Below are 26547 nucleotides of genomic sequence, written 5' to 3' on the forward strand. Positions count from 1 at the left end.
GAATTTTTATCGATGGCTAGGTGAGAAGCAACTATTTTGTAAGCTGGCATGGAAATATATTTGATGGATAACTGAGGCTGTTTGATTAGATGTAATGAAAAGAAATATGGTACCATTCATGATTCAGATCTGGAACGGTACCTTCGGCTTATGCAGGCAAGTAGCTTGCCTCACCCATGTAGGATACCTCTGCAGTTTTAAAGAGCCAGCCAGAATTGCTGTGTAAGAGTATATGTACGCATGCATCCTTATTTTGTTGATAGCTATATATGTATATCAGGCAGATAGGTTGTAAAGCTACCATTCCTTTTTTAAAAAATCATCTGGTTTGTTTCATTAGTGGGCAGATTATTAACTGGGGAAAACTGGGCACTTCTTACATATCCAATAATTTGTCATCCTGGACTGCAAAAGACATATGCTGAGTAAAATTTGTATTTAGCAAATGAGATGAAAGCACAGTGGGGCCAACAATATAGAAAACTTTACTGCCTTGTGCACTTTTCAAACAAGCTGGTTTGCCATAAGAATTCTTATTGTTAATATTGCAGTCAGTACTGTTATGCTAAAATTTGGTGTCTTTATTTATTCTCAGCCTTCCATAGCCATGCATACTGTTTTGTTTTAGAAAGTTTAGTGTGTGGTGTAAAAATACGTAAACCTGTAGTCTGTAGATATATATGTGCAAATGCTCCTCTTCATTTTAGAGTGCAAGGAGATTAGAGATGGTAGATTCGTTGAACCTCTAAAACCAGGTTTATAAAATCCCCCAATTTAAATTTAGCTAGACCTTGCTTGAATTTCATTCACTCTTCATTTACAATTGAACATATAATTCTGTGCCTTGATGTAATATAAGAGGGTTTTCTCTGAAAACTGAATGCTATTATTTTGTGACTGAGGATACTGTTGGTGTCGAAAATGCACTGTTAATCAATAGTTTGCTTCATTTATCCCTGTGTCATTTGGCTAACAATATAACTCAACATTGCTAAATGCAGCCATCTGCATTAAATCCCACTGCACATTAGAACACTAGAGACAAAATTGTCTAAAGCAGCATTCCACCTCTTCCCCTGTTGATGGTGCTAATAACACTAGAGTTAAATATTTTCCTTTTAATAACCCTATGAGGCAAATCACCATTACTCTTACTTTATCCATGGGAAAACTGAAGCTGAGATAGTGAAAGGCACAGGGCTAACCTGGTTGCCCAAGCTGACATTTAATTCAGCTATATACCCATCAGTTAGTGCTGTCATTAAATGTTTCTAATTTTCAGTTGGTTATAAGTCAAGCTGTCTGTCCCTGTCTTTTTAATTTTCACACACAAAGGGTTCCCCCACAACTTGCTTGACCACCATTACAAATAAATTATAGACCAGTAGTTACTGGTCTTGGCAATGCCAGTTGTTTGATATGGGGCATTAAGTAAAGCTTGTGTGGTCTGTCTTACTCATGAGGAAGGGCCATAGCTCAGTGGTAGAGTATCTGCTTTGCATGCAGAAAGTCTCAGGTTCAATCTCCAGCATCTCCAGTACTCTCGCCGAAACACTGGAGACCCAATGTCAGTCAGAGTATGTAGTATTCAGATAGACATGTCATTGGTCTGACTTAAAGACTCTGCTACATTGGTAAAGAAAAAACGCTTTATATGCGTTATAATGCTCTAACACCATATGGCGCTGTGGAGTCCCGTCTTTCGCCAATGGGATTTCCATTTTTGAAGTTTGCAACCCATTTAACTGAATCGCTTTTTTGATGGGTCTAGATCCAGCCTTAGTTTAATGAAGCTTCCTTGATTCATATGGTTTTTCATTTCAAAATGTGTATTTCGCCTTGTCATCTGTTCATCAATCATAATAGCATGCAGAAACATTTATAATACGATTTTTGGTGTAACTGTGATGTTTGTCTTATTTTTTAGTTGTTTTGTTAATAGTGTTACATAGATGGTAATTGTTTTAGTTGGGATTTGGGATTTTTCCCACCCAGAAAAAAATCTCTTATAGGGTCAAAGGCCAAATTATTGCTAAATTATTGCTGAGATTTCAGGGTGCACTGCCTCTATCCTTTTCTTTTAAACATCAATAAATAACCTCTTTATTACACAGCACAACCTTGTACCACAGGCTCACAAAATGTTTTCATTCCTTTAAGGGGTCTGTTTTGGAATGCATTTTAGGATTATCTGGAGATACCTAGTTCAGAAGTATTGCCCTGAAATATTTGTACTTGGACAAATATAGCTATGGGTTTTCTATTGCTTCTAACTCTGAACCAAGAATTTCAGGTAAAAAACCCCAATAACTGAAAATTTCCGTGAGATCAAAGAAAGTACTGATGTAGCACTGGGTAACTAAATAGGCATTGGAGGCAATATCTTTGGAACTTGAAGAGATGTAATATTTATTTTTATTTTTTAAATAATTACAGCAAGATCAGCTTTATACTTGGGCTGCAGTCAACCAACCCACACACTCATCAGATTACATTGAAGGAAGATTTCCAAGGAGAATTCCATCAGTGTGGCCCCCTCCAAAGCCTCCAGATGAAGGACAGAGAGTGAAACATGCAGAAACAGGTAAGGCCTGGAAGTGCAAATACTGTAGAATGTATTACTTAACTTGGAATCATTGGTTTAGATCCAGAAACATGGGAGCTGTAAAAATTTAGTAGTGGTGCTTTCCCATAAACCTGTGCAAGAGCTAACAAAAATGTGATGTGCAACGCCTTACGGTAGCACACGTTTCAAGTAATAGTTGAAGAGACCACACAAGATTTTATGCACTCATGTGAATTTCAGTTTTGTTTAGTTTTTCATGCAAGGATCTTGTACCATGTCAGAAAAAGCTCTTCTGTGCACAGAAGAGGGCTTCCATTCATGGAAGCCTTGCACCTTCATATCCAATCTAATAAATAAATACATGATTTTTTTATTTTAAAGCTGAGTTTTATTCTGTGACAGGAATGTACATTCAGAAAAGATTTTGATGAAATGATGAAAAATGGCATTTTGTTTTATCGAACTACAGGTCTGTAACATGAGATGACATGAGCCACTGTGACTCTCTAGTAGTTTCTCCCTTCTCAAAGTCTCAGCATGAGTTTAGTCTTAAAACTCTCCAAAACCCAAATTTTCACTCAATAAGTACGCCTGTATCTGGGGAAGAAGACGGGAAGAAGAAGGTTCAGTATTCAAGTTAGAAAAAAAGGAGATTCCAACTAAACATCAAGAAGAACTTTCTGAGAGTAAGAGCTGTTCAACAGTGGAACAGACTCCCACAAGAGGTGGTGGGCTCTCCTTCCTTGGAGGTTTTTCAGCAGCAGTTGGATGGCCATCTGTCATGTATGATCTAGTTGAGATTCCTACTTGCAGGCAGTTAGACTAGATGACTGTCAGAGTCCCTTCTAAGTATGATTCAGCAGCTTCTCTTGGTATCCATTAACAATTTTTCATTAGAGATTTATTTCATATATTTCTAGCCCACATTTTATTCAATGTATTTCTAGTCCAAATTCTCAAGGTGGCTAGCAAACATTGAAAGCCGCAAAAAGGGGGGAAATCCAGTATATCTTTTTACAAATAACATCAAAAATTATTTCCAATTCTTACATTTGAAGCTCCAAAAGAATAGATGATTTCTCAGTGCCCATGGGATTTATTCTGCTTTCTGAACACCAGGCAGGAGGTGCATAATCCTTCTGTCATCTACTTTAGCATTGTGAATTATCAATGACAACAAATGACAGGGCTTCATCTCAGGTAGCAGCTACCAACCATCTAGTAGATGAGATTGCCATAGATGCTACACTGCACCTGCTTCCTCCTCCTTTATTTTTGTCTCCATGTCAATATGGAGCAGAACCAGTAAGCAGGCAAGGTGTCATAGTACATGATGTGCATGGGCAGGCAGGGATATCTAATGGCTGTCTAGGCAAAGTGCTTACCTTCCCATCCCAACATTCCCCAAGTGGCAGTGCACCAATGTGAATGCATTGAAGTATGAGTTCCAAATATAATATGGAAAAAGTAAAGCTGTTTTCAAACAGTTCTTAGAGAAAGGTTGTATCTGAATTAAGGGTGCGCCTATTGTTGATCATGCCACTCCACAATTAGCACTGAATGGAATGTTCTTTCCCTTTTTTTAATAAATATTTTAATTGATTTTCCAATATCATTCCAATAACAGCTTCATTATAACAATGCCAATTTTATCCAATTAATACAATTATCAAAACCAATTATTTATATACCAAATTATACAATTTAGTTAAAGTGGCCTCCTCATGTGCTAGATTTGATGGCTTCCTCTTTTTTTGTTTTTTGTTTTCTGCATTCCAAAATCTTAATAATTTCAATTATTGCACTGAATGGGATTTTCTAACTGGATCCCTGGATCCAAACCCTAAAAGCTATCCAATGATGCCATATATGTTGCATATACTTATGTACAATTTCCCCACAAGGCTATGAGCAGAAATGATATTAAATCAGCAGCCTGTGTGATGTCATGTTTTGATTTTTAGCAGGTCACCCAAATAGTTTGGCTCTTGATTGTACTGCACATTTAAAATACAGATGAAACAATTTGGTATTGGCTTTTATTGTCCAAACTGATGTGAGTTAATGAAACTGTTCCTAAGTGAAAGTAATTTTGTGAACTTTTTTTACATGCATGCTAATAGAAGATGAACAGGGTAAGTAATGGGCTATATAATGAATTTATGTAATGAATTTAACAGGAAAGTTATACTGTATGTAAATGAGAATAAATTATATATGTTAACAAGTCAGATAATCGTTGTAACCTATTCAAATATATCAGTCCTGGGGGTGGAATCCAGCTGGTGTTGCTCTGCTAGCAGAGGGCATTTCTCATTAGAACAAGAAAGGAGGCAATTTCTCTCCCAAACAGCCCCCTTCAGATCTGCTCAAAACTTATATTGGGAGAGATGGAAGGCTGCAGTAAAAAATGCCTCCCTTCGTTTTCTGCTAATGGATGCTTTCCATCATCAGAGCAAAACCAGCTGGATTCTACCCAGAAATGCTAATGGAAAATTAAACATCTTAATGCAAAATATTACTATACGGAGGTTTCTTACTTCCTTGTTCTACTGTTTCCTAAGTTGTTGTTCCACTACTTATTTTTCAAGGCATGTTTCTAAAGTGTGTACAAGGGTACATTTGTATGTACATTTTGCCACTGGGATTATATCTTAAGCTTATAAGGTTTCCATTTCAGCAGTAGTAATTTGATTTTGCATCAGTAAAAATACTTTAATTGCAAGCATGTATGTGCAAGTGCATTACAGGAGAGAAGCTGGTGCTCAAGTTTAGATGATGCACATGCATGCGATAGAAACTTCTGTCAGCTCTGTGAGCTTTCACTTCACCCACCTCCAGCCATTGTCAGAGCTCTTGTGATGTCACAGATGACAGATGATTTTAGTAAAAAGAGGTCCTATTAAAATCAATGGGACATATTTCTAAGTAATGCAATCTGATCATGGTATAAAATTATACTAAGCAGGAGAGATTTCAAGCATCTTTAATATAGATGTATGCCTGCCTGTTGGCTGCTGTATCACAAATGCCAGTTGCATTCTGTATCCTGGGAAACCAATTAGTATTCACCCTTTCAACCAAAGCAGTGGCACTTTAAACAGCTTTTGAAAAAGTAAACTGGCCTGACCTATGTGGAACATAAAAATCAGAAAGTATAAGGCATGCAAAATACTATTTAATAATCCAATGTGAAAACATCTGCTTAGGTGAGGAAAAACAGGTGGAAATAGGATAGCAAGATTTTACAAAGACTTAGGAGAGACTGCTAACCTAAGAATCAACAATAAATAATAGAGAAACAAATGTACTCCTACTTATTGCCAAAATTCACATGGCCCAAGTGTTTGGTGTAGGGACACTATACTTGAGTCCAGAAGTCCTGGACTACAAGCCCATCAGTGGCAGTTGCTTTGGAAAAATGGAAGCAGATGGGGTATTTTTACCCAAGCATTTGAGGGATGAGTCTCTCCTGAATTACTGACATTGTCACTGTTTGCTGCAATGCATTGTTTTAGATGCAATAATGAATTTTGATTTAGATGTGGATTGTGTTTTTGCGTTGTCTTTATTTAGTAGTGGGATTAAAGTCTGATGATGATGATGATCAACACTAGTTCTTCCATGGTGAAAATGTCACATATGAAACTGCCTTATTCTGAGTCAAGCCATTGGTTTATCTAGCCCTGTGTGGGCACCAGCTCTTCAGGGCAACAGGCAGAGGTGTTTCACATGCAGCTGCTGGGTGACCCTGGGCTAGTCACATTTCTCTGAAGTCTCTCAGCCTCACTCACCTCACAGAGTGTTTGTTGTGGGGGAGGAAGGGAAAGGAGATTGTTAGCTGCTTTGAGACTCCTTAAGGGAAGTGAAAGGCGGGATATCAAGTCCAAACTCCTCCTCCTCCTCCTCCTCCTCCTCCTCTTCTTCTTCTTCTTCTTCTTCTTCTTCTTCTTCTTCAGTTCTGCTACCTGATTTTTTTTTAAAAAAAAGTTGGCTCACACCCAAGATCTTCTTGCTGCATAGCATGTACTCTACCACTGGGGCATAGCCCCCTTCATTTGTGGCATATAGCTGTTATAAAATGTTCTACATAGCACCTTTGGCCACATGGAGAGATAGTCACCTGTAGTCTCCAGTTATGTTGTCTAATACCTGCAGTTCCAATCAGGACAGCAGAGTAGTCTGGTACTACTTGACTCACCAGACAAAAGGCCACAGGTGTCAAGCTGGCCACACAGCGCTGCCATGCAAAGGTTTTAAACAAACCACCACTTGTTACATTGCTGTGCCCTTCCACCCAGAGACAGACACAAATGGAGGAATACACTCCTCAAACAATAAAATTGTATGGTTCTGATATACAATTTCTACTTTAAACTGCAGTGGGATAAAATCTGGATTTTCAGATAGTTTTCAAGTTTGTTTGTTTGTTTGTTGTTGCTCAAGATGCATATTACTGATACTGTAGTAGAAATAGTAACAACAACAACACAATTTGTTTACCACCCTTCATCTGAAGATCCCAGGGCAGTTCACAACAGAGAGCCACATTTTAGTCATTTCCCCCCAAAAAAAGATTGCCCAGGATTTTAACTGATTTTATATCTACTGCTTTTTGTATTTTTTACTGTTGCTACTATAATTGCTTTTGTTTTTGATGTTTTTCATCTGTTTTATATTTGTTTTGTGGTTCTCTTTTGTAGGCTATCTTGAAAATCTAGATAAAATTATATTTTTTAAAAAACCCAGAAAAATACAAAATGAGAATACAAAATACATAATAAAACAAAAACAATTTGATTTGATTTTGACTTGTTTCTAGGAGGTAATTTAATTATTGTTTGATTTTATACTAATGTTATATATCTGATGCTAGCCGCCCTGAGCCCCTGAGGGTGGGATATAAATAAACGTTTATTAATATTATTATTATTATTAACAAAGCAATTATGCCCTTACACAAAGACATTAAAAAAGCTATAGAATGTTAATCACCTGAATGACTGGTTGAAGAGATATTTTTGACTGGTGCCTAAAGATAGGTAATGAAGGTACTAAGCAAGCCTTCCTGGGAAGAGTATTTCACAAGTTAGAGTATAGTTGCTTCTAACAGTGAAAGTAATTCTGAATATTTACTTTCCCATCTAGGAAGTGAAACTGCCACTGTGGCAAGAGAGACAGAACATACAGAAGATGTTCGACAGGTACAGGTAAGTTCTTGGTAGGAGAATAAACCTGTGGTTTGAACCTAATGACAAATAAGAGCATGCTATGAATTAATCTTAACTCTTGTCCAATTCACATATGTGCATCCTTCACAGATGAAAACTTTAGGTTATTGAGCCCTTGATGACGCTCAGCTGTATGTGTGAACTACTCAGTTAAAAATACGTACTGTATTTGAGGAGATGTGAAGTGATATGAAAATGGGGATGATCTGATACCCAAAAAAGTAGAATGTAAGACAGAAGTAGTACATTGCTCCTCTGTGCATTCTTTTCAAGGAATCTCAGTGGTGCTCAGAAAGTGATGCTTTTCTTGCATATTCTATATTGCCAGCAGTGCTGAGGAAAATATATAACGTATCTCTGCCAATTCACTCTAGGACTCTTCGGCACCAAAACAAAAAAACCACAATGCCCATCCTAATCTGGTCATTCTTAAATGGATTTATGTGGTCATCTTATTACAGGCTTTGAAATTACCCCCTGGCCCAGCAACTCCACAGTTTTCAGTCGCTGCAACAATAGGCTCTGATGGTACCTACTGGCAATCTGAAACATTTGCTAGTGATATTGCATGACATCATCCATCCCAACCCCAAGCAGGGTACATTTTTTCTCTCACTAGACGTGATCATCTTTCTCAAGCATGAAAGTGAGAAAGCGTTCTTTGTGCCATACACTTAGCTGCAAACTCTAAAAAGAGGCACCTGACTCTTCCTTCTTACTGCTCTTCCTTCAGGAACTGTTTTTGCTTAAGAGATTTCAGTAGGAGGTCATCTATGTGTGGGACAGGTACAGAGCCAGAATAGTCTCCCTGGAGCCTCCCCTCGCCTGTCTAGCTCCATGGCGCAACTCCTAACCCAGGTAATACATAGACAGGTCACTAGCCTGCAGCCTCAGCCTTATACAGACATGCATACAATCTCAAAATGCACAGCTCACATCAGGCCCACACAGTGAGGGGGGAGCCGGACACATTTGCTCCAGGCCTCAGAGAGCTGAGCTGGTTGAGGAGGCCTACCAGACTTACACTGTCATGCCAAGACAGTGCCTCCCAGCTGACTAAATGGGCAAATTGCCTGTGCCTGTCCTTATGCATTGCAAGCCTTCAATAGTAAAATCGGGACTAATGAGTATTAATGTGTAGCGTCAGATCAAGAGTAGGCAGTGGTGTCGCGGTGGCATGTCTCATGGACAAGACTCCCGCCCCGGGTCTCAGATAAGCTCTGCATACGCCTGGCTCACATGCATACTGTTGCAATGCTTATCAGCTACCTGAAAAAGCTTGTGAAAACACATATATGTCTTTATTTGTTTCTTGAAAGTACAAATAGGATGCATTCAAACTGTTAAGTGTGGCTTGCTGCTGCGATACACTTTCTGTTTGTGTGTGCTCCCGGTACAAGCAGTGAGGTATTTTCTGTGTATGGTCAGAGAGACGTTCTGTCCTGTCCTTTTTAGTTCAATCTGCTGTAAGTTATAGGAGGAGTTTGATGATGATGATGATGATGATAGTAATAATTTATTTGTACCCCACCCATCTGACTGGGTTGCCCCAGCCACTCTGGGCAGCTTCCAACATATATAAGAACATAATAGCATTAAAAAGTATCTTGTTCCTACTGCTGTCCTATTGTAGTACCCACATTGTACACTAACTTATTCAGGAGATAACATGCCTGCTTCTCCATTGTGCATTTAGAATTACCTAACTAGATGTGATGCTAAATGGAGCACATGGAGATCAAATTGGAAGGGAGGGGAATTTATTTAGGACCGCAGCATGTGAGGAAGGCTTTTAAACCATTTTCTCACCTGACACAGGCTCAATGAAAATTTCCCTGTAAGGGGGAGGTAGGGGAGAGCTCCCATAAGAAGCAAAGAAAGCTTTCTTTACAGGTGTTGCATGCCACCCCAATCTCTGAGTGGTGTGAGATTCCAGGTGTTCCACACACATTAACCAGGGTTTGTGTTTCCCTTTGGAAATGAGGTACAGCAGAGACTGTGGTGTCTTTATGATATGGGTCATTTACACATACAGTGGTACTTCCTGTTGCAGACTGGATCCATTCTGGAGGTCCAGCCGAATCCCAAGGTTTTCGCAACTGGAGGACCGCTTCTGCGCACGGCAAAACCTGGGAAAATACTTCCGGGTTTGCTGCTTCCGCAACCCGAAGTTTACGTTACTTGAGGGTAACGTAATCCAAGGTGCTACTGTATATACAACCTGAGCCTATGATGGATGGGTTCACAGCATTGACACCCCAGGAGGGTCTTGTTTCTCCCATAGCTGCAGCCTTGGATGCAAACAGAAATCAACCATCTCTCCAGCTTTTCTGCCTTTAACAGCCTGCAACCTTTCCCCCCCTATGTTTCCCCCGCATAGCAAACTATAAATGTTTCAAACTCTGCCTTTGTCTTCTAACTAACTCTGAGTTGAGGGAGGGCCCCCTCCCATTTGCTGCCTGTCACAAAGCCCCTTCTCTTTGGCTTCCCTAATAGCTCATCATCTTCTGTCTGTTCTCCTAATGGTCCATCACCCCAGGCAATTTGCTTATCAGGAAACTGGCCTGGCTTATATTTTAACATTTGCAGAATCAAGGGGTTCAGTGTCTGGCACCCAGAAACTCATAACAGGGTGTGGTGTCTGAAACGCTTAATACAGTGTTACCTTGGGTTAGGAACTTAATTCATTCTGGAGGTCTATTCTTAACCTGAAACTGTTCTTAACCTGAGGTACTACTTTAGCTAATGGGGCCTCCCGCTGCCGCTGCACGATTTCTGTTCTCATCCTGAAGTAAAGTTCTTAACCCGAGGTACTATTTCTGGGTTAGCGGAGTCTGTAACCTGAAGCATCTGTAACCTGAAGCGTCTGTAACCCGAGGTACTACTGTACAGTGGAGTCTGGCACCCACAGACTGATAACACAGGGCTAATAGCTGGGTGTGGTGGTTCATAATTACTGCGGGGGGGGGGGGGGAGAGAGAAAAGGTTCAGACCCCTCCCTGTGTAACTTAATCCTGATGAAAATCTGCCCCTCCCCTGCAGCAGTTCTTAATGATAAAAGAAGCAAATAAACAAATACAAGTTCAAGTGGCACATTTAGCATCATATTTTTGTCTGGCTTTAAACCAGCTCATAACCGCATTTGAAACTTCATCATTTAGATTTTTTGGGGGGTGGGGGTGGGGAACCAATTTACTCTGGAAGTTTCTCTGAATCCCATGACCGGAACACACTGTATTCACTTATTGGTGTAGATTTACTTTATCCATAAGGGAAAGCATGCTATTTTCTGATCTTGGTTAGTCTCACAATAACCCTGTTAGGTTACAAATGTGGAATAGAGACTGAGACTGTGGCTTGGCTGATGAATGTGCTGACAGCAGCTTTGGACACTGAAAAAAGCTGGGGTAGAGGAAGTGCAAGTGAGTTGTATCTTCTTTTCTTTTGCTTTTTTTGGATGTTTAAAACCAAGGGTGTACACTTTTCAACTTTCCAGGGCAGTTCTGGGCCAAAATTCTGAAAGGTGGGAGTGTACCCTTGAAAATTAGGTCAGATATTTCACTCAGAAAATTTCTACACAATAAGTACATGTGTTATATACATGAATGCAGTTTGAAAACCACCACTATAACTATTCATATCCATACCTCCAAGATGAGCATGCAGAAGAGGCTGATTTAGGTTACTTCCACCAACCTTTAAAACCCTACCCTGCTCCCTTCTGCCTCACTGTGCTTCCCAAATTTTATGCTGTTCTCTGAAGCTGACATGCTCTGGTCCATGGGGTCATGAAGAGTTGGACACGACTAAACGACTAAACAAAAACAACAACAACTGAAGCTGAGACAGTGCATCTTTCTCCTTACAGGGAACAATGCATGAGCTCACCTTGGATAGTTGAAGAAAATGGCAGCAGAAGAGCTGCAGCTCACTTGTTCTTACCCTACCATGTTAATTTTGAATGTCTGAAGCTGATATGAGTCCTTAGTTCTTCTAGCATTTGCAGGTCAATTCACAAAAATACAGTGATCCTGCAGTATACAAATCATACTGTGTTTTCGTTATAGCTGTCTGGCTTCATTCTGCATTATATTATTCTAGTTTTCGGCTTGCTTTTTAAAATGATTGCCCCATCCCAACCAAAGTAATCTTTATATATCAAGTTCTTGCTATATTCCAGTTTCAGAAACTGTCCCATCATGGCCGAGTTCATAAATAACTTTTTGGTTACAGATATGAAATTCCTCCACAAGCCAAATACTTGTCATGGAAAAAAAGAAGTTATGAATCTGCCATAAAGCTTCCAAATATATATTGTTCTTCTCAGATTATAGGCCCTGTTGGAACCCATGGTACTTTCTTTGGATTTGGCAGTTTTTAGACACTGAAGACAGATTTATCCTGTATGATTTATTTATGTATTTTCCAGGAATATGAAAATAAAATGTTGACTTTAGAAATCTCTAGTGAGCAAGGCTTTTTGGAACTTAATGTTAAAAGCTTTCTGGTCCATCACAAGCCTTTAAGCAGGGCCTCTCTTATTTTATCTTTTTGTACAGCACCTAAGAATTGAAGGCACAATACGAAGATTTATATTTTGGCTGCAATACTGTGCACAGTTGAGTTTCCATTGTGTTTGAATATATTTTGAAGTATCATTGTGCAGGCGCAAGCTTTTAAACTAGATTTTAAGAGCACTTCTAAAAATATTATTTTACTGTTTATCATGAAAACATAAATTATCTCTTTAATGCTGCAGTATGAGAAAAAAATCCATCTTACATTTAATAATAATAATCTTAACAGACTATTCTTTCTTTCTAATATAATTTAAATTTGTACTAAGCAGCATCTCCAGAGGCAAATAGTAGCACTGGTGGGGTAGTTTTCAGGAGGAAACTGTCATGACAGCATTGAGACTCTGGTGGCTTTTTCTTCAAAATAAAAGTGGCCATTTTAAGCATGCTATTTTGAAAGTTCGGATTAATGCCATGTCTAGCCTGGCCTTAAATTGTGCTAATTCACATTGAAATAAATAACTGGAATGTAAGTTAATCAGTGGGTCTTAAATGTGACTAACAGAGACCTACATTGGCTCCTAGTATGTTTCCAGGCACAATTCAAAGCGTTGGTGCTAAGCTCTAAAACCCTAAACGGCCTTGGCTCAGCATACTTGAAGAAGCATCTTCACACCCATCGCTCAGCCTGAACACTGAGGTCCAGCGCTGAGGGCCTTCTGGTGGCTCCCTCACTGTGAGAAGCAAAGTTACAGGGAACTAGGCAGAGGGCCTTCTCAGTAGTGGCGTCCACCTGCCATCAGATGTCAAAGAAATAAACAACTATCTGATGTTTAGAAGAATCTGAAGGCAGCCCTGTTTAGGGAAGTTTTTAATGACTGATGTTTTTAATGTATTATTAATCTGGGAAGTCGCCCAAAGTGGCTGGGGAAACCCAGCCAGATGGGTGCGGTATAAATAATAAATTGTTGTTATTATTATAATATTATTATTATAGACTGCATATGGGGGAAAGGAAGCAGAGAAGGGGAAGGACTCTGGGATTGACGAAAAGTAGAAGCATTGGTCTGTGAGAGATGGCTGTTCATTGGGGCATTTCACATGGCAACATCATGCAGGAAGTATGACTTAACAGATATTTCGAGTGACCAAATAAACAAAAAACTTCACCCTATTTTCCAAGATGATTTAAGGCTCCTTGTACAACTTTAATGTCTCCAGTGCTGTATCATTTATAATTAAGTATAATCACTCTAGATATTTAAGTGTTATATAATTTATAATTAACAAATGTATCTGTGAGAATCCCATATTGATTCCTAGCACAATTTTTTATTGCAATTGAATCAAATTGGCTAACTGAGCCTGAACTGAAGCTGTATCAAAAAACGCCATCAACTTATGAGAATGCTTTAAAAGAGAATGATCTGTAGAGTCCCTGTTCAAACACTAGATGGCAGCTACAGATTTAGAAATGAGTTCTGCAAATCCAATCTACATTGTTTCTCCTCTGTAAAATTTGATATTTCTCACTGGGAATACGTATTTATCTGAGTCAGACATTGGTGGCTGCCTGAATTAGTGCAGTTCTGTCTCTGTTCAGTCATCATGATTGGTAACTTGTCTTGAAACACTATTCCTGTAATATGGGGAAGGAATGGGCCAAATTGCCTAGAGTACCTGTCCAGTGTGCACAAGTGCACACAAATTTGTTTATTTAAATTTATTTAAAACGTTTATATCCTGCCTTTCCTCAGCAATAACAATTTAAAAAACAGTTTGACAATAACAAAATAAAGCAGCCATAAAACACTAAAATGGAGGGAAAGGATAAAAAATACAACTATCAAAAATAATTTCAGCATAATTTATGGTCCAAAAGCCTTCCTAAAAAGGATGCTTTTTAAACAGCATGCAGAAGGACATTACAGGAGACAAAGCCAGGCTGTAGCCATTGCAAAGGCTCTTTCCTTGGTCCCAGCTAGGTGTATGAGACACATAGGATGGTGCAATCATTTAAGTAGTGAGGGATGTGGGTGGCGCTCTGATCTAAACCACTGAGCCTCTTGGGCTTCCTGATTGGAAGGTCAGCAGTTCAAATCCACGCAACGGGGTGAGCTCCCGTTGCTCTGTCCCAGCTTCTGCCAGCCTAGCAGTCCGAAAGCACACCAGTGCAAGTAGATAAATAGGTACCACTGCAGTTGGAAGGTAAACGGCGTATCCATGTGCTCTGGCTTCCGTCACAGTGTTCTGTTGTGCCAGAAGTGGTTTAGTCACACTGGCCTTATGACCTGGAAAGCTGTCTGTGGACAAACGCCGGCTTCCTCGACCTGAAGCAAGATGAGTGCTACACCCCATAGTCGCCTTGGACTGGACTTAACCATCCAAGGGTCCTTTACCTTTACCTAAACATTTAAGTGGGCTGGAAGCTTCATACTGGAAAAGGTAGTCCTTCATATGTCTTGGTCCCAGACCATTTTTGTAAAATAGAAGGATGTCTGCACTGATGCAAAAGAAACACAAGCCACTTGTTGTGTTTTACATGCAACACTCTGGATTACTGTGGGCATGTGAAGTCATGCTGTCATTTGCCAGCTGCTTAACTCATGTATGTTAAGCATTTATATGCTGCTGCTGCAAATTTCAGTATCAGTTACTTGTTGTTTAACTTTTTGACATCAGGATACCACCACTAGAAATTGAACATTCATTTTCAGATAGTCTTGAGGAGTAGATCTCGAGAAAGAGAAGGAATTTACCCCTTTATTTTAATTACTCTAAAATCTTGGAATTAAGTTGACTTAAGGTGATTATTACACAGCAGGCATCCCCAACCTGTTGCCCTCCAGATGTGTTGGCCTACAACTCCCATGATCCCTAGCTAACAGGACCAGTGGTCAGGGATGATGGGAATTGTAGTCCAAAACTTCTGGAGGGCCGAAGGTTGGGGATGCTTGTTACAGAGAAATGACTGGGCTGTTTGGAGAAATGGTGGATCTTACCAGGGATTGCTAAGGTGATGTTTTCTTGCCATTCTTTCATGGTTACTCATATAGTACTTAAAATATAACTATACTGGTTACAATCAGATAATAGATAGGCATTGTCAACTAAGGAAGGGCTTAGCTCAGCAATGGAGCAAGCAAAGCTTCAAAACACAGCACTGCCAGGAAAGGCTGAGAAAGACCTCTGTTGAATATCTTGGAAAGCAACTGCCAGCTAGTGTTGACAGTATTGAGCTAGATGGACCAGTGATATGACATAGGTTGCTATGTTCAGAATTGTCTGAAAATGAATGCACTTGTAGTGGTTGGATCTTGCTTTTACCAAGTATGTTGCTTTGCATGTCGAGGTCCCCAAGCCACCCCCCAATAACTCACACATCACACATCAATTTTGGTTTGGGTTTTTGGCACGATTTTGGCCACAACTTTATTTAAATACATCCAAGTGAGTGGTTCCTTAGGCATTGGTTCCGACTATCTGTCCTTGCCCAGGGGACAGAACTGACTTCCAGATGCCAGCGAAAGCCAGTGCGGGAAACAAATTTTGGGGAGAAAATGAAGCTGGGCCTCAGTCCCTCACTTCTCACCCTCATGCTCCTGGTGGCTTGCATGGCCCAAGTCCGATGCCAGGGACAAGGACGAAAAGAATGGCAAGCCCCTGGATTCCTTTAACGGAATTCCCTTTCTGCACCACCATTGGAGGGGTAGGCACTTACCCCTCCACCAACCAATTTGAACCAATGCCTAACCGCCAACCTTACAAGTTGTGACGATTTGCTATGAAGTAGGCAAAACCAAATGGCACCAGCCAATCAGCCAAATAGACAAATTCCTACCAGGCCCCTGCCTCAAAGCAGACGACCCCATGACAGGCATAGCAAGGTCAAGTGAACACACCCCCCCAATACAGGGAGGGTGGGCGGGTGATCCGGTGCAAGCAGCCAAGAGAACGCTCAAAGTTGGGCGACCAGTATTTAAAACCTCTGACCCCTCCTTCAAAATTGGCAACAAGCAGTTTTCCCCAGCGACCCGATTAACCAATTCACTGCCTGGGTCCATAAATCCGCCCAGCAACAATGGGGTGGCTTGTATCCCCCACGGCAACACGCGCTCTCTGCTAGGGAGCACACATTTCCCCAAACTTTTAAATGGCCCATTTCTTAAAACATAATTTTCACAGCCATCAGAATATTATAAGCAAATATAAGGTTGCTGTACACGAAGTCTGCTCTAAATTGCCCCCATTGCTTTTCACACAGCTACATGCATAATCCTCTTCTGCATACTCCTAGGATTAAGTATAGGATTGCTGATATATTTTACTGATAGTGTATTTCTTGGCCAAAGGAAAGACGCAACTACAGTTATCTCCTCCAACCAATCTTGTTTATGCTTCTCATTTTCTTGCTTCTATTAGGATAAATTATCCACATACTGAAATTAGTATTGCAGGTCATTTGAGTATGAGAACTGGAGGATTTGATAACCAAGATGAAAGAGATGAAATCAACAGAAAAAGGGAATGATTGTGGTTTTCTTTGTGAGAGAAACACAAATAGAACTGGCCAATATTTGAGATTCTTAACAGAATAAAATTCAGGACATTGAAAGTTGCAGGAACATATTTGTTATATAGATGCAAGTACCAGCTACAAAATTTGGTTGTGCTGCCAATGTGGGAATATAAGTATTTATTTTATACTGTTCTTTGCAGTTCTATAGAAGTTAATCATCATCTTTAACTTCTTAGCTAAATAATACCTTCATACTGAGGTTATGAATAGGAAGAGGGTTTTCGGGAACGAAGAGCTGAGAAACAGACAGATACATTTGAGTGGTTATGCCAATATGAAAATTGAGGGCACCTGAAAATTGTAGTTTGTGTTTGTGTGGACCAATTTCCAGAGTAGAGTATGAAATACTTGGACAACTAAAATGAAGGTGATGAAAGCCAAAACTATTCTAACCTTTCCAAATGTTTCTAGCATCTGTTGTGCATCTGATTACAGCACAAAGGTGTACAATGGATGAAGAGTAGAGGGTCTGATTCCCAGAAAGCTGCAGGGTGGGGCACTAACATGCATCTGGCTGGAGCATCATAAGAGCTAAACCCATATGAAGGGCTTGATTCATACCTGGAGGAAGGCAGTATGCAAGGAGGCTTCTAGGCTCTTTGCATTCTTGATGGAATCTCAAAGGCAGGATAGATAATAATTTAATTATGAATTGAATTGGGAGGATTGCTGTCTCTATTTACTGTATTTATTTTATTTTATTTACTGAAGTAATGAAAAACCATTTTTAATTATATTTTGAAAAGGAGAGTACTTAAAACGTTCTGAGGAAATGATATAGCAGTTGGGTGGAGATCTTTTGTTTCAGTGCCAGACATATGGTCCTTGTCTGTTTCCTGTGTAGGATAAACATAAATTTCTAACTGGCTAATAAGGGTGGATTTGCATATGCATTGCACATGCCTAAGCTCCTAGGCATGATATTAGGTAAGCATGCCATGATGCATGTGGATTTGTATAGCTCACAGGTGTCCTCCCCACTGTTTTTCTAGAGAACAAGGTACCTGGGCAGATTACCTGGGCAAGTTCAATGCACGTGGAAAGATGCTTTGACTCTAGCAGCACAGATCATCTAGGATACCATGCATCAAGACATAAAGCAACTTGTGTTCTGCATTACAGACAAACAATCAAGAGATGAAATCAGTGCTTCCCCCTAATGGAGAGATTTAACAGATGATTGATTTTTCAGGCTGATTTCCCAGCCAACTTGGTATGCAGGAACCCACAGTGGTTGACAACTGCCTGCCAAGGCAGATTTGAAACTAGTGATTCTGCAAAATTGGACTTTTCTGTCTGTACACTGCATTTGTTATATCTAAGCAAGCCTTCTTTATTGCCCCAAGAAGCAGCTTTTAGCTTCTCTGCATTTGGCAATGCAGAGTAATGAGGCGGACTTTATTTAATTTTCTCAGAGCCAGTCTTTTCTATCAGTGCTTTCGTATTTTGCCCACCTTTGATATCACTAAAAACAATCTGTGGTTGCGGGCTCTATCTCTATGGAAACGAAAAATGTGGTGTTTGTATTGTACCAGAGTAGACAGACATAATTATACATAATGTTAAGTATAGTCAATGTGATATACAGAATGGATTGGATCCAGAGATATGCTGTGCGAGCAGAAAGCAATTTCCACTTGAGCAAGACTGTCCTGCCAAATTCCCCTGATTTCCCAGTCCCACTTCATTCCCCCTTTCCCGTTGCCATTCCAGGCCTTAGGGGAGCCAGGAGGGCTGTAATGGTGGGCAAGCAGCCAGGAAGGCCAGTGAGGAGCAAAGTCTTTCGCTTGCTCTTCTTTAGATCCAATCCAAATAGTAATTCAACTACATCAAAATAGTTGCTTCCTCCACCTCCACCACCACCACTCTGCCAGTCACTCCAGTATATCTTCATGGTAGAGATTTAGCTTGAGCTGTGTTTAGGAATCTCTTATTTATACTGAGGCTTCACGCATCCTGGAAAACAGAGATTTATTTGAAGGCATTTCCTCCAGCATTATCTAGTTTAAACCTTGCTGTAAATGCCAGCATCTTTATTCTTATGTGTGTCTGGCTTTATAAAATCAAGGCGTGTGTGCACATAGCAGAGAACCTCAACTTTTTCACATGGGTGATAGATTTGTACTGTCTTAAGTGACAAGCTGAAAGGCCTGCTCCATCCCCAAAATCAAAACGACCAGCTTTTCAAAACAGAAGTAACTTAGTTTAACTGTTTGATTACATAAGTGGATATTGAATATTATTGCTGTTAAACTTAAAAAGTTCTTTAAGGCTCCTAGAGACTTTGATATCTACAAAGGAGACCTGAGAGATCAACGTCTAATTTTAACCAGACAAAAGAAACTGTCTTCAATTAGAAATGCCATCTTTTATGTGCCTTATTATTTAATAATAATTTCTTTTATGTTGGAATTGGTTAGTATGGGTATTATAAAATTAAAGAATGTGGCCAATCCCGTGTTTTCCTCTTTGGCTGAACTCAGAGGGGGGAAATCCGTCTTTCCACAAATGAGATTTTTAGATAGTGTAAACTGAATTAATCTTTGTAAAGGACATTCTAGAAGTTATCTCAAGAGCAAGCCAGTTTGTATGTAGAAGGTTATTGTCTTGTTTTTTCCCCCTTGAAGCAGACCTTTCATCTCCTTGGTGGATAGATAGGTTCTAAGAAAAATTAAAAGAGGCAAGATGTTCTCTCTGCAAAAATAAAATATTGGAAAAGATTTTGGGGGGAGGGAGGGCTAAAACAAAACTCTTGGAACCTGTAACCAAGCAAATAATTAGTTTGTGAAACAAATTCTACTAAGGCCCTTTCCCACTTTTTTTTTAAAAAAACTATTTAGCTCAGGTGTTTAGATTGCTCTGGAATTTTTCAGCCCCAGCCCTTTAAATATTCCTTTAATATTAATACCCATTTAATGGATAAGTTAATAGTCTACTTTTAACTGTTTTGAGAGTTAGAGACCAGTAGGGAGCTAATACAGATGGTTGTATTAGTCCACTCTAATGGTTATATAAAGGAGCCATCCACTTTTATTTGCAAGTTGAATAAAGTTGGAGCATAACATTACTTGGTCATGATTTGATTTGATACCCAATTTGTGGTCTTATTTGGGGGACGCGGGTGGCGCTGTGGGTAAAACCTCAGCGCCTAGGGCTTGCCGATCGCATAGTCGGCGGTTCGAATCCCCGCGGCGGGATGAGCTCCCGTCTCTCGGTCCCAGCTCCTGCCCACCTAGCAGTTCGAAAGCACACTTAAGTGCAAGTAGATAAATAGTATATAGCGGGAAGGTAAACGGCGTTTCCGTGTGCTGCGCTGGTGCTGGCTCGCCAGAGCAGCTTCGTCACGCTGGCCACGTGAACCGGAAGTGTCTCCGGACAGCGCTGGCCCCCGGCCTCTTAAGTGAGATGGGCGCACAACCCTAGAGTCGGACACGACTGGCCCGTACGGGCAGGGGTACCTTTACCTTTTGTGGTCTTATTTACATGGAAATCGTGAAAATGAAAGCTTCATGTCTTAAACTGTGCCTTTTGGCCATGTGGGCAATAGGACTTCTATGGCTCTGGTTTCAGCTGTGTTTTACCTGTCGACTGACATGGACCCAGCATGGGCTCATCCTAGATTTGTTTGAGTTTGGGACTGGAGGAGCTGAAGGAGCATAAAAGGCAACATAGCTTTCTTCTTTTGGGGCCACAGTAGCAATATTACCATTTTCACATCGTCTGTGAGTTTCCATAGCAATGGATTGCCCATCCATTTGTGCCAGGTTTATCTTGTAAATATTTTATTTATTATTTTATTTATTGTATTTTTTATTTATATACTTTTATTTAAAGTATATAGTTTAAAATATATAGTCACAAAAGCAATACAGCTTAAATCCCTCGAACCAGCTCATCTGTTCCAAACAGCAGTGTTTTAGTATACAAGCAATGAGATAAATAACCTTTTGAACTCCTGCTTGTGTGTCTCCTCTATAACTCTGTTCTTTTATTTTTCATTAAAACAACAACTCTCTCTCTCTCTCTCTCTCTCTCTCTCTCTCTCTCTCCCATTCTCTGTTAGCTTGAAGGCTAGGAAATAGTTGCTGGGTTTAAATATTCTCATACCTTTCCCTTCATAAACAATGGTATAAAGCTAAACTTTCAGATGAAAGATGAGTTTGAGCTTTTGCATGTAATTTGGAAAGCCCCTTCATTAATGTTTATTGTTTACCTTTTTTTTTAACATTAATTTGAAGTGTCAGCCTATAAACATTGCAGTCTTTGGAAACAGCCTTGTTTGTGAAACAAATTCCTACAAGTTTGTGGTTTTATAATCATTTACTGCTTATGAATTCCAAAGGAGTAATCACATTAGTCCATAAGCAACAAGACACACTTGTAGTATTGGGCCCAACTCCTGTCAAGTTGGGAGTGAAGCAGAGGCAGAGATGAAGGAAGGGAAACAAGTCCAGCAAGGTCAGAGTCTCCCAGTTGCTCTGGCCAGCAAGCAGCCCATACCTGGAAGCCTTTATAAGGGCCAGGGGAGAAGAGGCTTGAATTGCTAATCTGGCTGGTCCCCATGTAGTTCACTCCTTCAAACACAAACAGGTAGGTACACACAATCAGGAATCCTTGCGGACATAACACAGGAGGACCCAGGTGCAAGGCCCTCTGCATGGGAACATTCTCTTTTGGGTAGATGCATTGAGCAAGTACAGCAAGAAGGATATCCTAAGCAACCTATATGCAGTTGAAGTAGGATGAAGATCAGGCATTACTGGTTATTTTCCCACAGGTTTTGGTAGAAAATGCCCCAGTTCTCAATGAAGTTGGCTGTTGCGGATGGAAATTCATCCACAATAAACCGCCTGATCTCTAATGTGCCTCTCATGTTTCTGGCTGTAGATGTCAAGGATTAGATGTGTCTTTTCTGAAGCTTTTATGATATATTATACATTGATAAGCATTAGTGCTGGCTGACATTCTGTCTTGTTTTCTTTTTTTATGTCTTTCTAACAAAGTGAATACAAATGTCTGTTTTCCCCCTGAAACAAAAACACACCCCCCCCATGATTTTAATTGGAAACTTAATGAATGAGAAACTGGCACAAAAAGCTGTAATTGGAGAAATAAACTAAGTTATCCTTTAGTCTCTTTCCATCGTACTGTTTGGAGCCTTGGATAGTTGTTCTTTGGCTATTTTCAAACATCACAATTCAAAGTGGCTCCAGTGGTAAACACAGGCTTACTTTGGCATTCCTATAGCCCGTCATTTGCTCCAGGGTGAGTGATCTCAAGCAACTAATGCATGGATGTTAATCAATCAAAATAAGCTTTACTTTTATGGCAGAAGGAACACATGACTACTCTCCAATACCATTTGGGATATAGATGTTGCATGTCTGTAATGCTTTTATCTGATCAGCTTGGTGAAATCCAGCCTCCATGAAAGACCAGAAACAAATTCCAATTACCCGAATTGGGGCCACATTATGAGTGACTCTCCTTGGCTTCCATTCAGGAATCTAGTGAATCCACAGATTTAATTATACAAGCCTTTAAAAAAAAATCTAGTTTCTACCTCTTGTTGCAAAGTTTAAAAGGTCCATGTGATGTTTGTGTCAAAGTTATGAAAAAGAGAGAGAATATTTGCAATGGTAGGCCTCAAAACATGAAAAACCACAATTTCTTTTGTAATGCACCTAAAAGCATGTATCTGCGTCATACAGAGCTGATGAGCAGCTTTTAAAAATGAATGTGTGAAGTAGCCCTCAATGGTTAGATCTTTCCAATGTTCTGATGTATTCACAGAGTTGTGATTAATTTTTATAGTTCCATCTTAAGTCTTTGTGAACATTCTCTCTCTCTCTGCTGGAAAATACCACATTTTCTTTTTTTTATGTTGACTTTTCTTATCTTTTTCTTTTTCCCCCATTAGGAAGATGTTGCAATGAAATCAGAAGAGCGGGCAAGCGAAATTCAGCGACTTGAGCAGACCATACAGGACCTGAAAACAAAAATTGCAGAGTTAGAGAAACAGTTTCCAGTGGCAGAGGTGCTGATTTCTAGTAGTAGTCAGTGGAATGAGAGCACGCAGCCAACGCCTGAAGGATTCTCTAACGCAGCTCTTCAAGAACATACATTAGGTGCCCTTCCCAAAAATATAATTACAAAATCTGTGCAGACTTCACCAACAGATGATTGTTTAACACACACAATGCCTTCAGCCAACACACTGCCACAAGCACCTCTGCACCTCAAAGGGGATCAGCATCAAGGGCCAACTCAGCCATTGCCAACACTTGAGCCACAACCCACCTTTTGCTCTGAAATATCTTTAGTCCTGTCTCCAAAACGGATTTCAGTACAGTTGGATGCTGACCAGGAGAAACTAACTACGTCACAACCTTCAGGACCTGATGCTCATTTGTCGTCACCTTTGTGTCAAGAGCAATTGGTACCATCAGCTTCCCACCCAGCTCTAAGCACTGAAAGTATTACTTGCAGTGAACATTCTCCTTCCTTATCCTCTCATCCCACAACTGGACTGTCTGCTTCCCTGCCTGGAGCAGGAGACTTATTTTTAACTTCATCCACGTCTAGTTCATGTGTACAGTCTTCGTCGTCCCTACCTGCCTCAGGGTATTCCCTGTCTTTGCCCGGCGCAATGCCCCCTCCTGCCCCACCATTGCCTGTTGAAGGGATTCCCCTTCCACCACCTCTGCCTGGAATGGACATGCCTCCACCTGCTCCTCCTTTGTCTTTTGCAAGCATCCCTCCTCCGCCTCCATTGCCTGGAGCTGGAATGCCTACAGGCATCCCACCTCCACCACCTCTTCCTGGAAGGGAAACGTTACCTGCTCCCCCACCTTTGCCAGACATTGGAGTGCCACCACCTCCACCTTTGCCAGGAGCAGCTATTCCCTCCCCCCATCTTGTGCCAGCTGTGGCAGCTCTACCGGGAATGGGAGTGCCACCACCTCCGCCTTTGCCAGGCATGACGGGACCTCCCCCTCCACCACCCCTACCAGGAATGGGAGTGCCACCACCTCCGCCTTTGCCAGGCATGGTGGCACCTCCCCCTCCACCACCTCTACCAGGAACAGGAGTGCCACCACCTCCACCTTTGCCAGGCATGACGGGACCTCCCCCTCCACCACCTCTACCAGGGATGGGAGTGCCACCACCTCCACCTTTGCCAGGCGTGGTGGCACCACCCCCTCCCCCTCCCCCACCTTTGCCTGGTGCAGGAGCTCCCCCTCCTCCACCACCACCGTTGCCTGGTATGGGTGCGCCACCTCCTCCACCTGCTGGCCTTCCACAGCTTCCTGGGTTTCTTCCCCCTCCCTTGCCAGCTGGTTTATTTGTAATGGGGATGAACCAGGAAAAAGGTAGCAGGAAACATGCAATAGAACCTTCTCGACCAATGAAGCCTCTTTATTGGACAAGAATTCAGCTTCATAATAAAAGGTAACAAACACGCCAGAAATGTTTGGTTGGTAGCTTTTGCAATCAGGTCATGTTATACTAAGAACTGAAAAATATCAGCATCCCAAAGTCACTGCCTGCCCCCCTGCCTGGCATTATATACTGATAAACCATCTTTTATAATGCTTAATTTTTTGTGCTTGTTTTTGTGTGCTTTGAGAGAATGTTAGGAAGAAGTGTTTTGCTGTGTATTTTAACAGTAAAAGTTACCAGGTGGCATAGACCATATTTGGCTTGGTTGAACACTAATAATTCCCAGGACAGCGATGTGTATTATCTTCGATTCTGAATCAGATGTAATTATAACATATATGTTTAATGCAAATTGCCCTTTCTCATGGAGCTTTCAAAGATGTTCTCTTGGGTGGCCAATTCATACACATGTGGCAAATGCTACTGAATGCCCTTGGTGCTATCATTTGGCACATTTACCTGTATCCACAACCTCATGGAGAAAATCTCTTCATATGTACATGGCCACACAGGATTATGACTTAAAAAATATATCAGCATGTTGGCAGGAAGTGGTCCAGTACAGGTATGAAAGTACTTCAGTTGCATGAGCAACCTGAACAAATTGTGGGAATACAAAATTGCAGTCTCATGTATAAACTAGCCCCACAGTTCTTGTATTATGGCAGGGATAAGGGAACCTATGGCCCTCCAGATGATGAAGTACTATAACTCCCATCATTCCTGACCATGGACCATGTTTGTTGGTACTGATGGGAGTTCGAGTCCACCAATTTCAGGAGGGTTAAAAGTTCCCCACCTGCAAAGTAGAGTATAATGCACATACTTGGAGGCACACACTTTATTATAGAATCATAGAATCATAGAATCATAGAGTTGGAAGAGACCACAAGGGTCATCGAGTCCAACCCCCTGCCAAGCAGGAAACACCATCAGAGCACTCCTGACATATGGTTGTCAAGCCTCTGCTTAAAGACCTCCAAAGAAGGAGACTCCACCACACTCCTTGGCAGCAAATTCCACTGTCAAACAGCTCTTACTGTCAGGAAGTTCTTCCTAATGTTTAGGTGGAATCTTCTTTCTTGTAGTTTGGATCCATTGCTCCGTGTCCGCTTCTCTGGAGCAGCAGAAAACAACCTTTCTCCCTCCTCTATGTGACATCCTTTTATATATTTGAACATGGCTATCATATCACCCCTTAACCTCCTCTTCTCCAGGCTAAACATGCCCAGCTCCCTTAGCCGTTCCTCATAAGGCATCGTTTCCAGGCCTTTGACCATTTTGGTTGCCCTCCTCTGGACACGTTCCAGTTTGTCAGTGTCCTTCTTGAACTGTGGTGCCCAGAACTGGACACAGTACTCCAGGTGAGGTCTGACCAGAGCAGAATACAGTGGCACTATTACTTCCCTTGATCTAGATGCTATACTCCTATTGATGCAGCCCAGAATTGCATTAGCTTTTTTAGCTGCCGCGTCACACTGTTGGCTCATGTCAAGTTTGTGGTCAACCAAGACTCCTAGATCCTTTTCACATGTACTGCTCTCAAGCCAGGTGTCACCCATCTTGTATTTGTGCCTCTCATTTTTTTTGCCCAAGTGCAATACTTTACATTTCTCCCTGTTAAAATTCATCTTGTTTGTTTTGGCCCAGTTCTCTAATCTGTCAAGGTCGTTTTGAAGTGTGATCCTGTCCTCTGGGGTGTTAGCCACCCCTCCCAGTTTGGTGTCATCTGCAAATTTGATCAGGATGCCCTTGAGTCCATCATCCAAGTCGTTGATAAAGATGTTGAATAAGACCGGGCCCAAGACAGAACCCTGGTTCTGGTTATGGTTATGGTTCTGTCTGCATTGAAAACAGGTTCCAGGACTGAGTTCTGTCAGGAAAATACAGGCACAAAGAGAAATATTTGGGGATATTGAAGAGTGGCTGTGGAAGAGGTTTTCTAGTCTGTAATGTGGATCAAAAAGGCTGTTGTTGCAGTGCATTGTCATCTCTGGTGTGGCTGTGGGGATGCAGTTCAGAATGCTTCATGGAATTATTTTCATGTATTTTTCCTCTGAGCAATGGAAAACTAAACTGAGGTTCTTTGTGTTGTTTTCTGCTTGTGTCCACTACTCTGTGCATCATACCCTTTCCCCACTTCTCTTACCTTCTAATAATAATAGTCAAGTAGGGAGAGAAGAGCTAGTTGATTCAGATTGTGCTGCTGAC

At 40.9% G+C, this 26547-nt stretch overlaps 1 protein-coding gene across 1 annotated transcript in view; it reads left to right on the top strand.

Annotated features, from left to right (window-relative positions):
• The window catches only part of FMN2 (formin 2), a 161971-nt gene that overhangs the window by 33156 nt on the left and 102268 nt on the right, over positions 1–26547 (top strand). Inside the window, exons 4-6 of the mRNA XM_083605979.1 lie at positions 2437–2584; positions 7715–7776; positions 22814–24345. Of these exons, the coding sequence (XP_083462105.1) occupies positions 2437–2584; positions 7715–7776; positions 22814–24345 (1742 nt within the window). The remainder of the gene's footprint in view (positions 1–2436; positions 2585–7714; positions 7777–22813; positions 24346–26547) is intronic.

The sequence above is a fragment of the Podarcis filfolensis genome, assembly GCF_964270895.1.
Source record: "Podarcis filfolensis genome assembly, chromosome: 3".
Lineage (NCBI taxonomy): Eukaryota > Metazoa > Chordata > Lepidosauria > Squamata > Lacertidae > Podarcis > Podarcis filfolensis.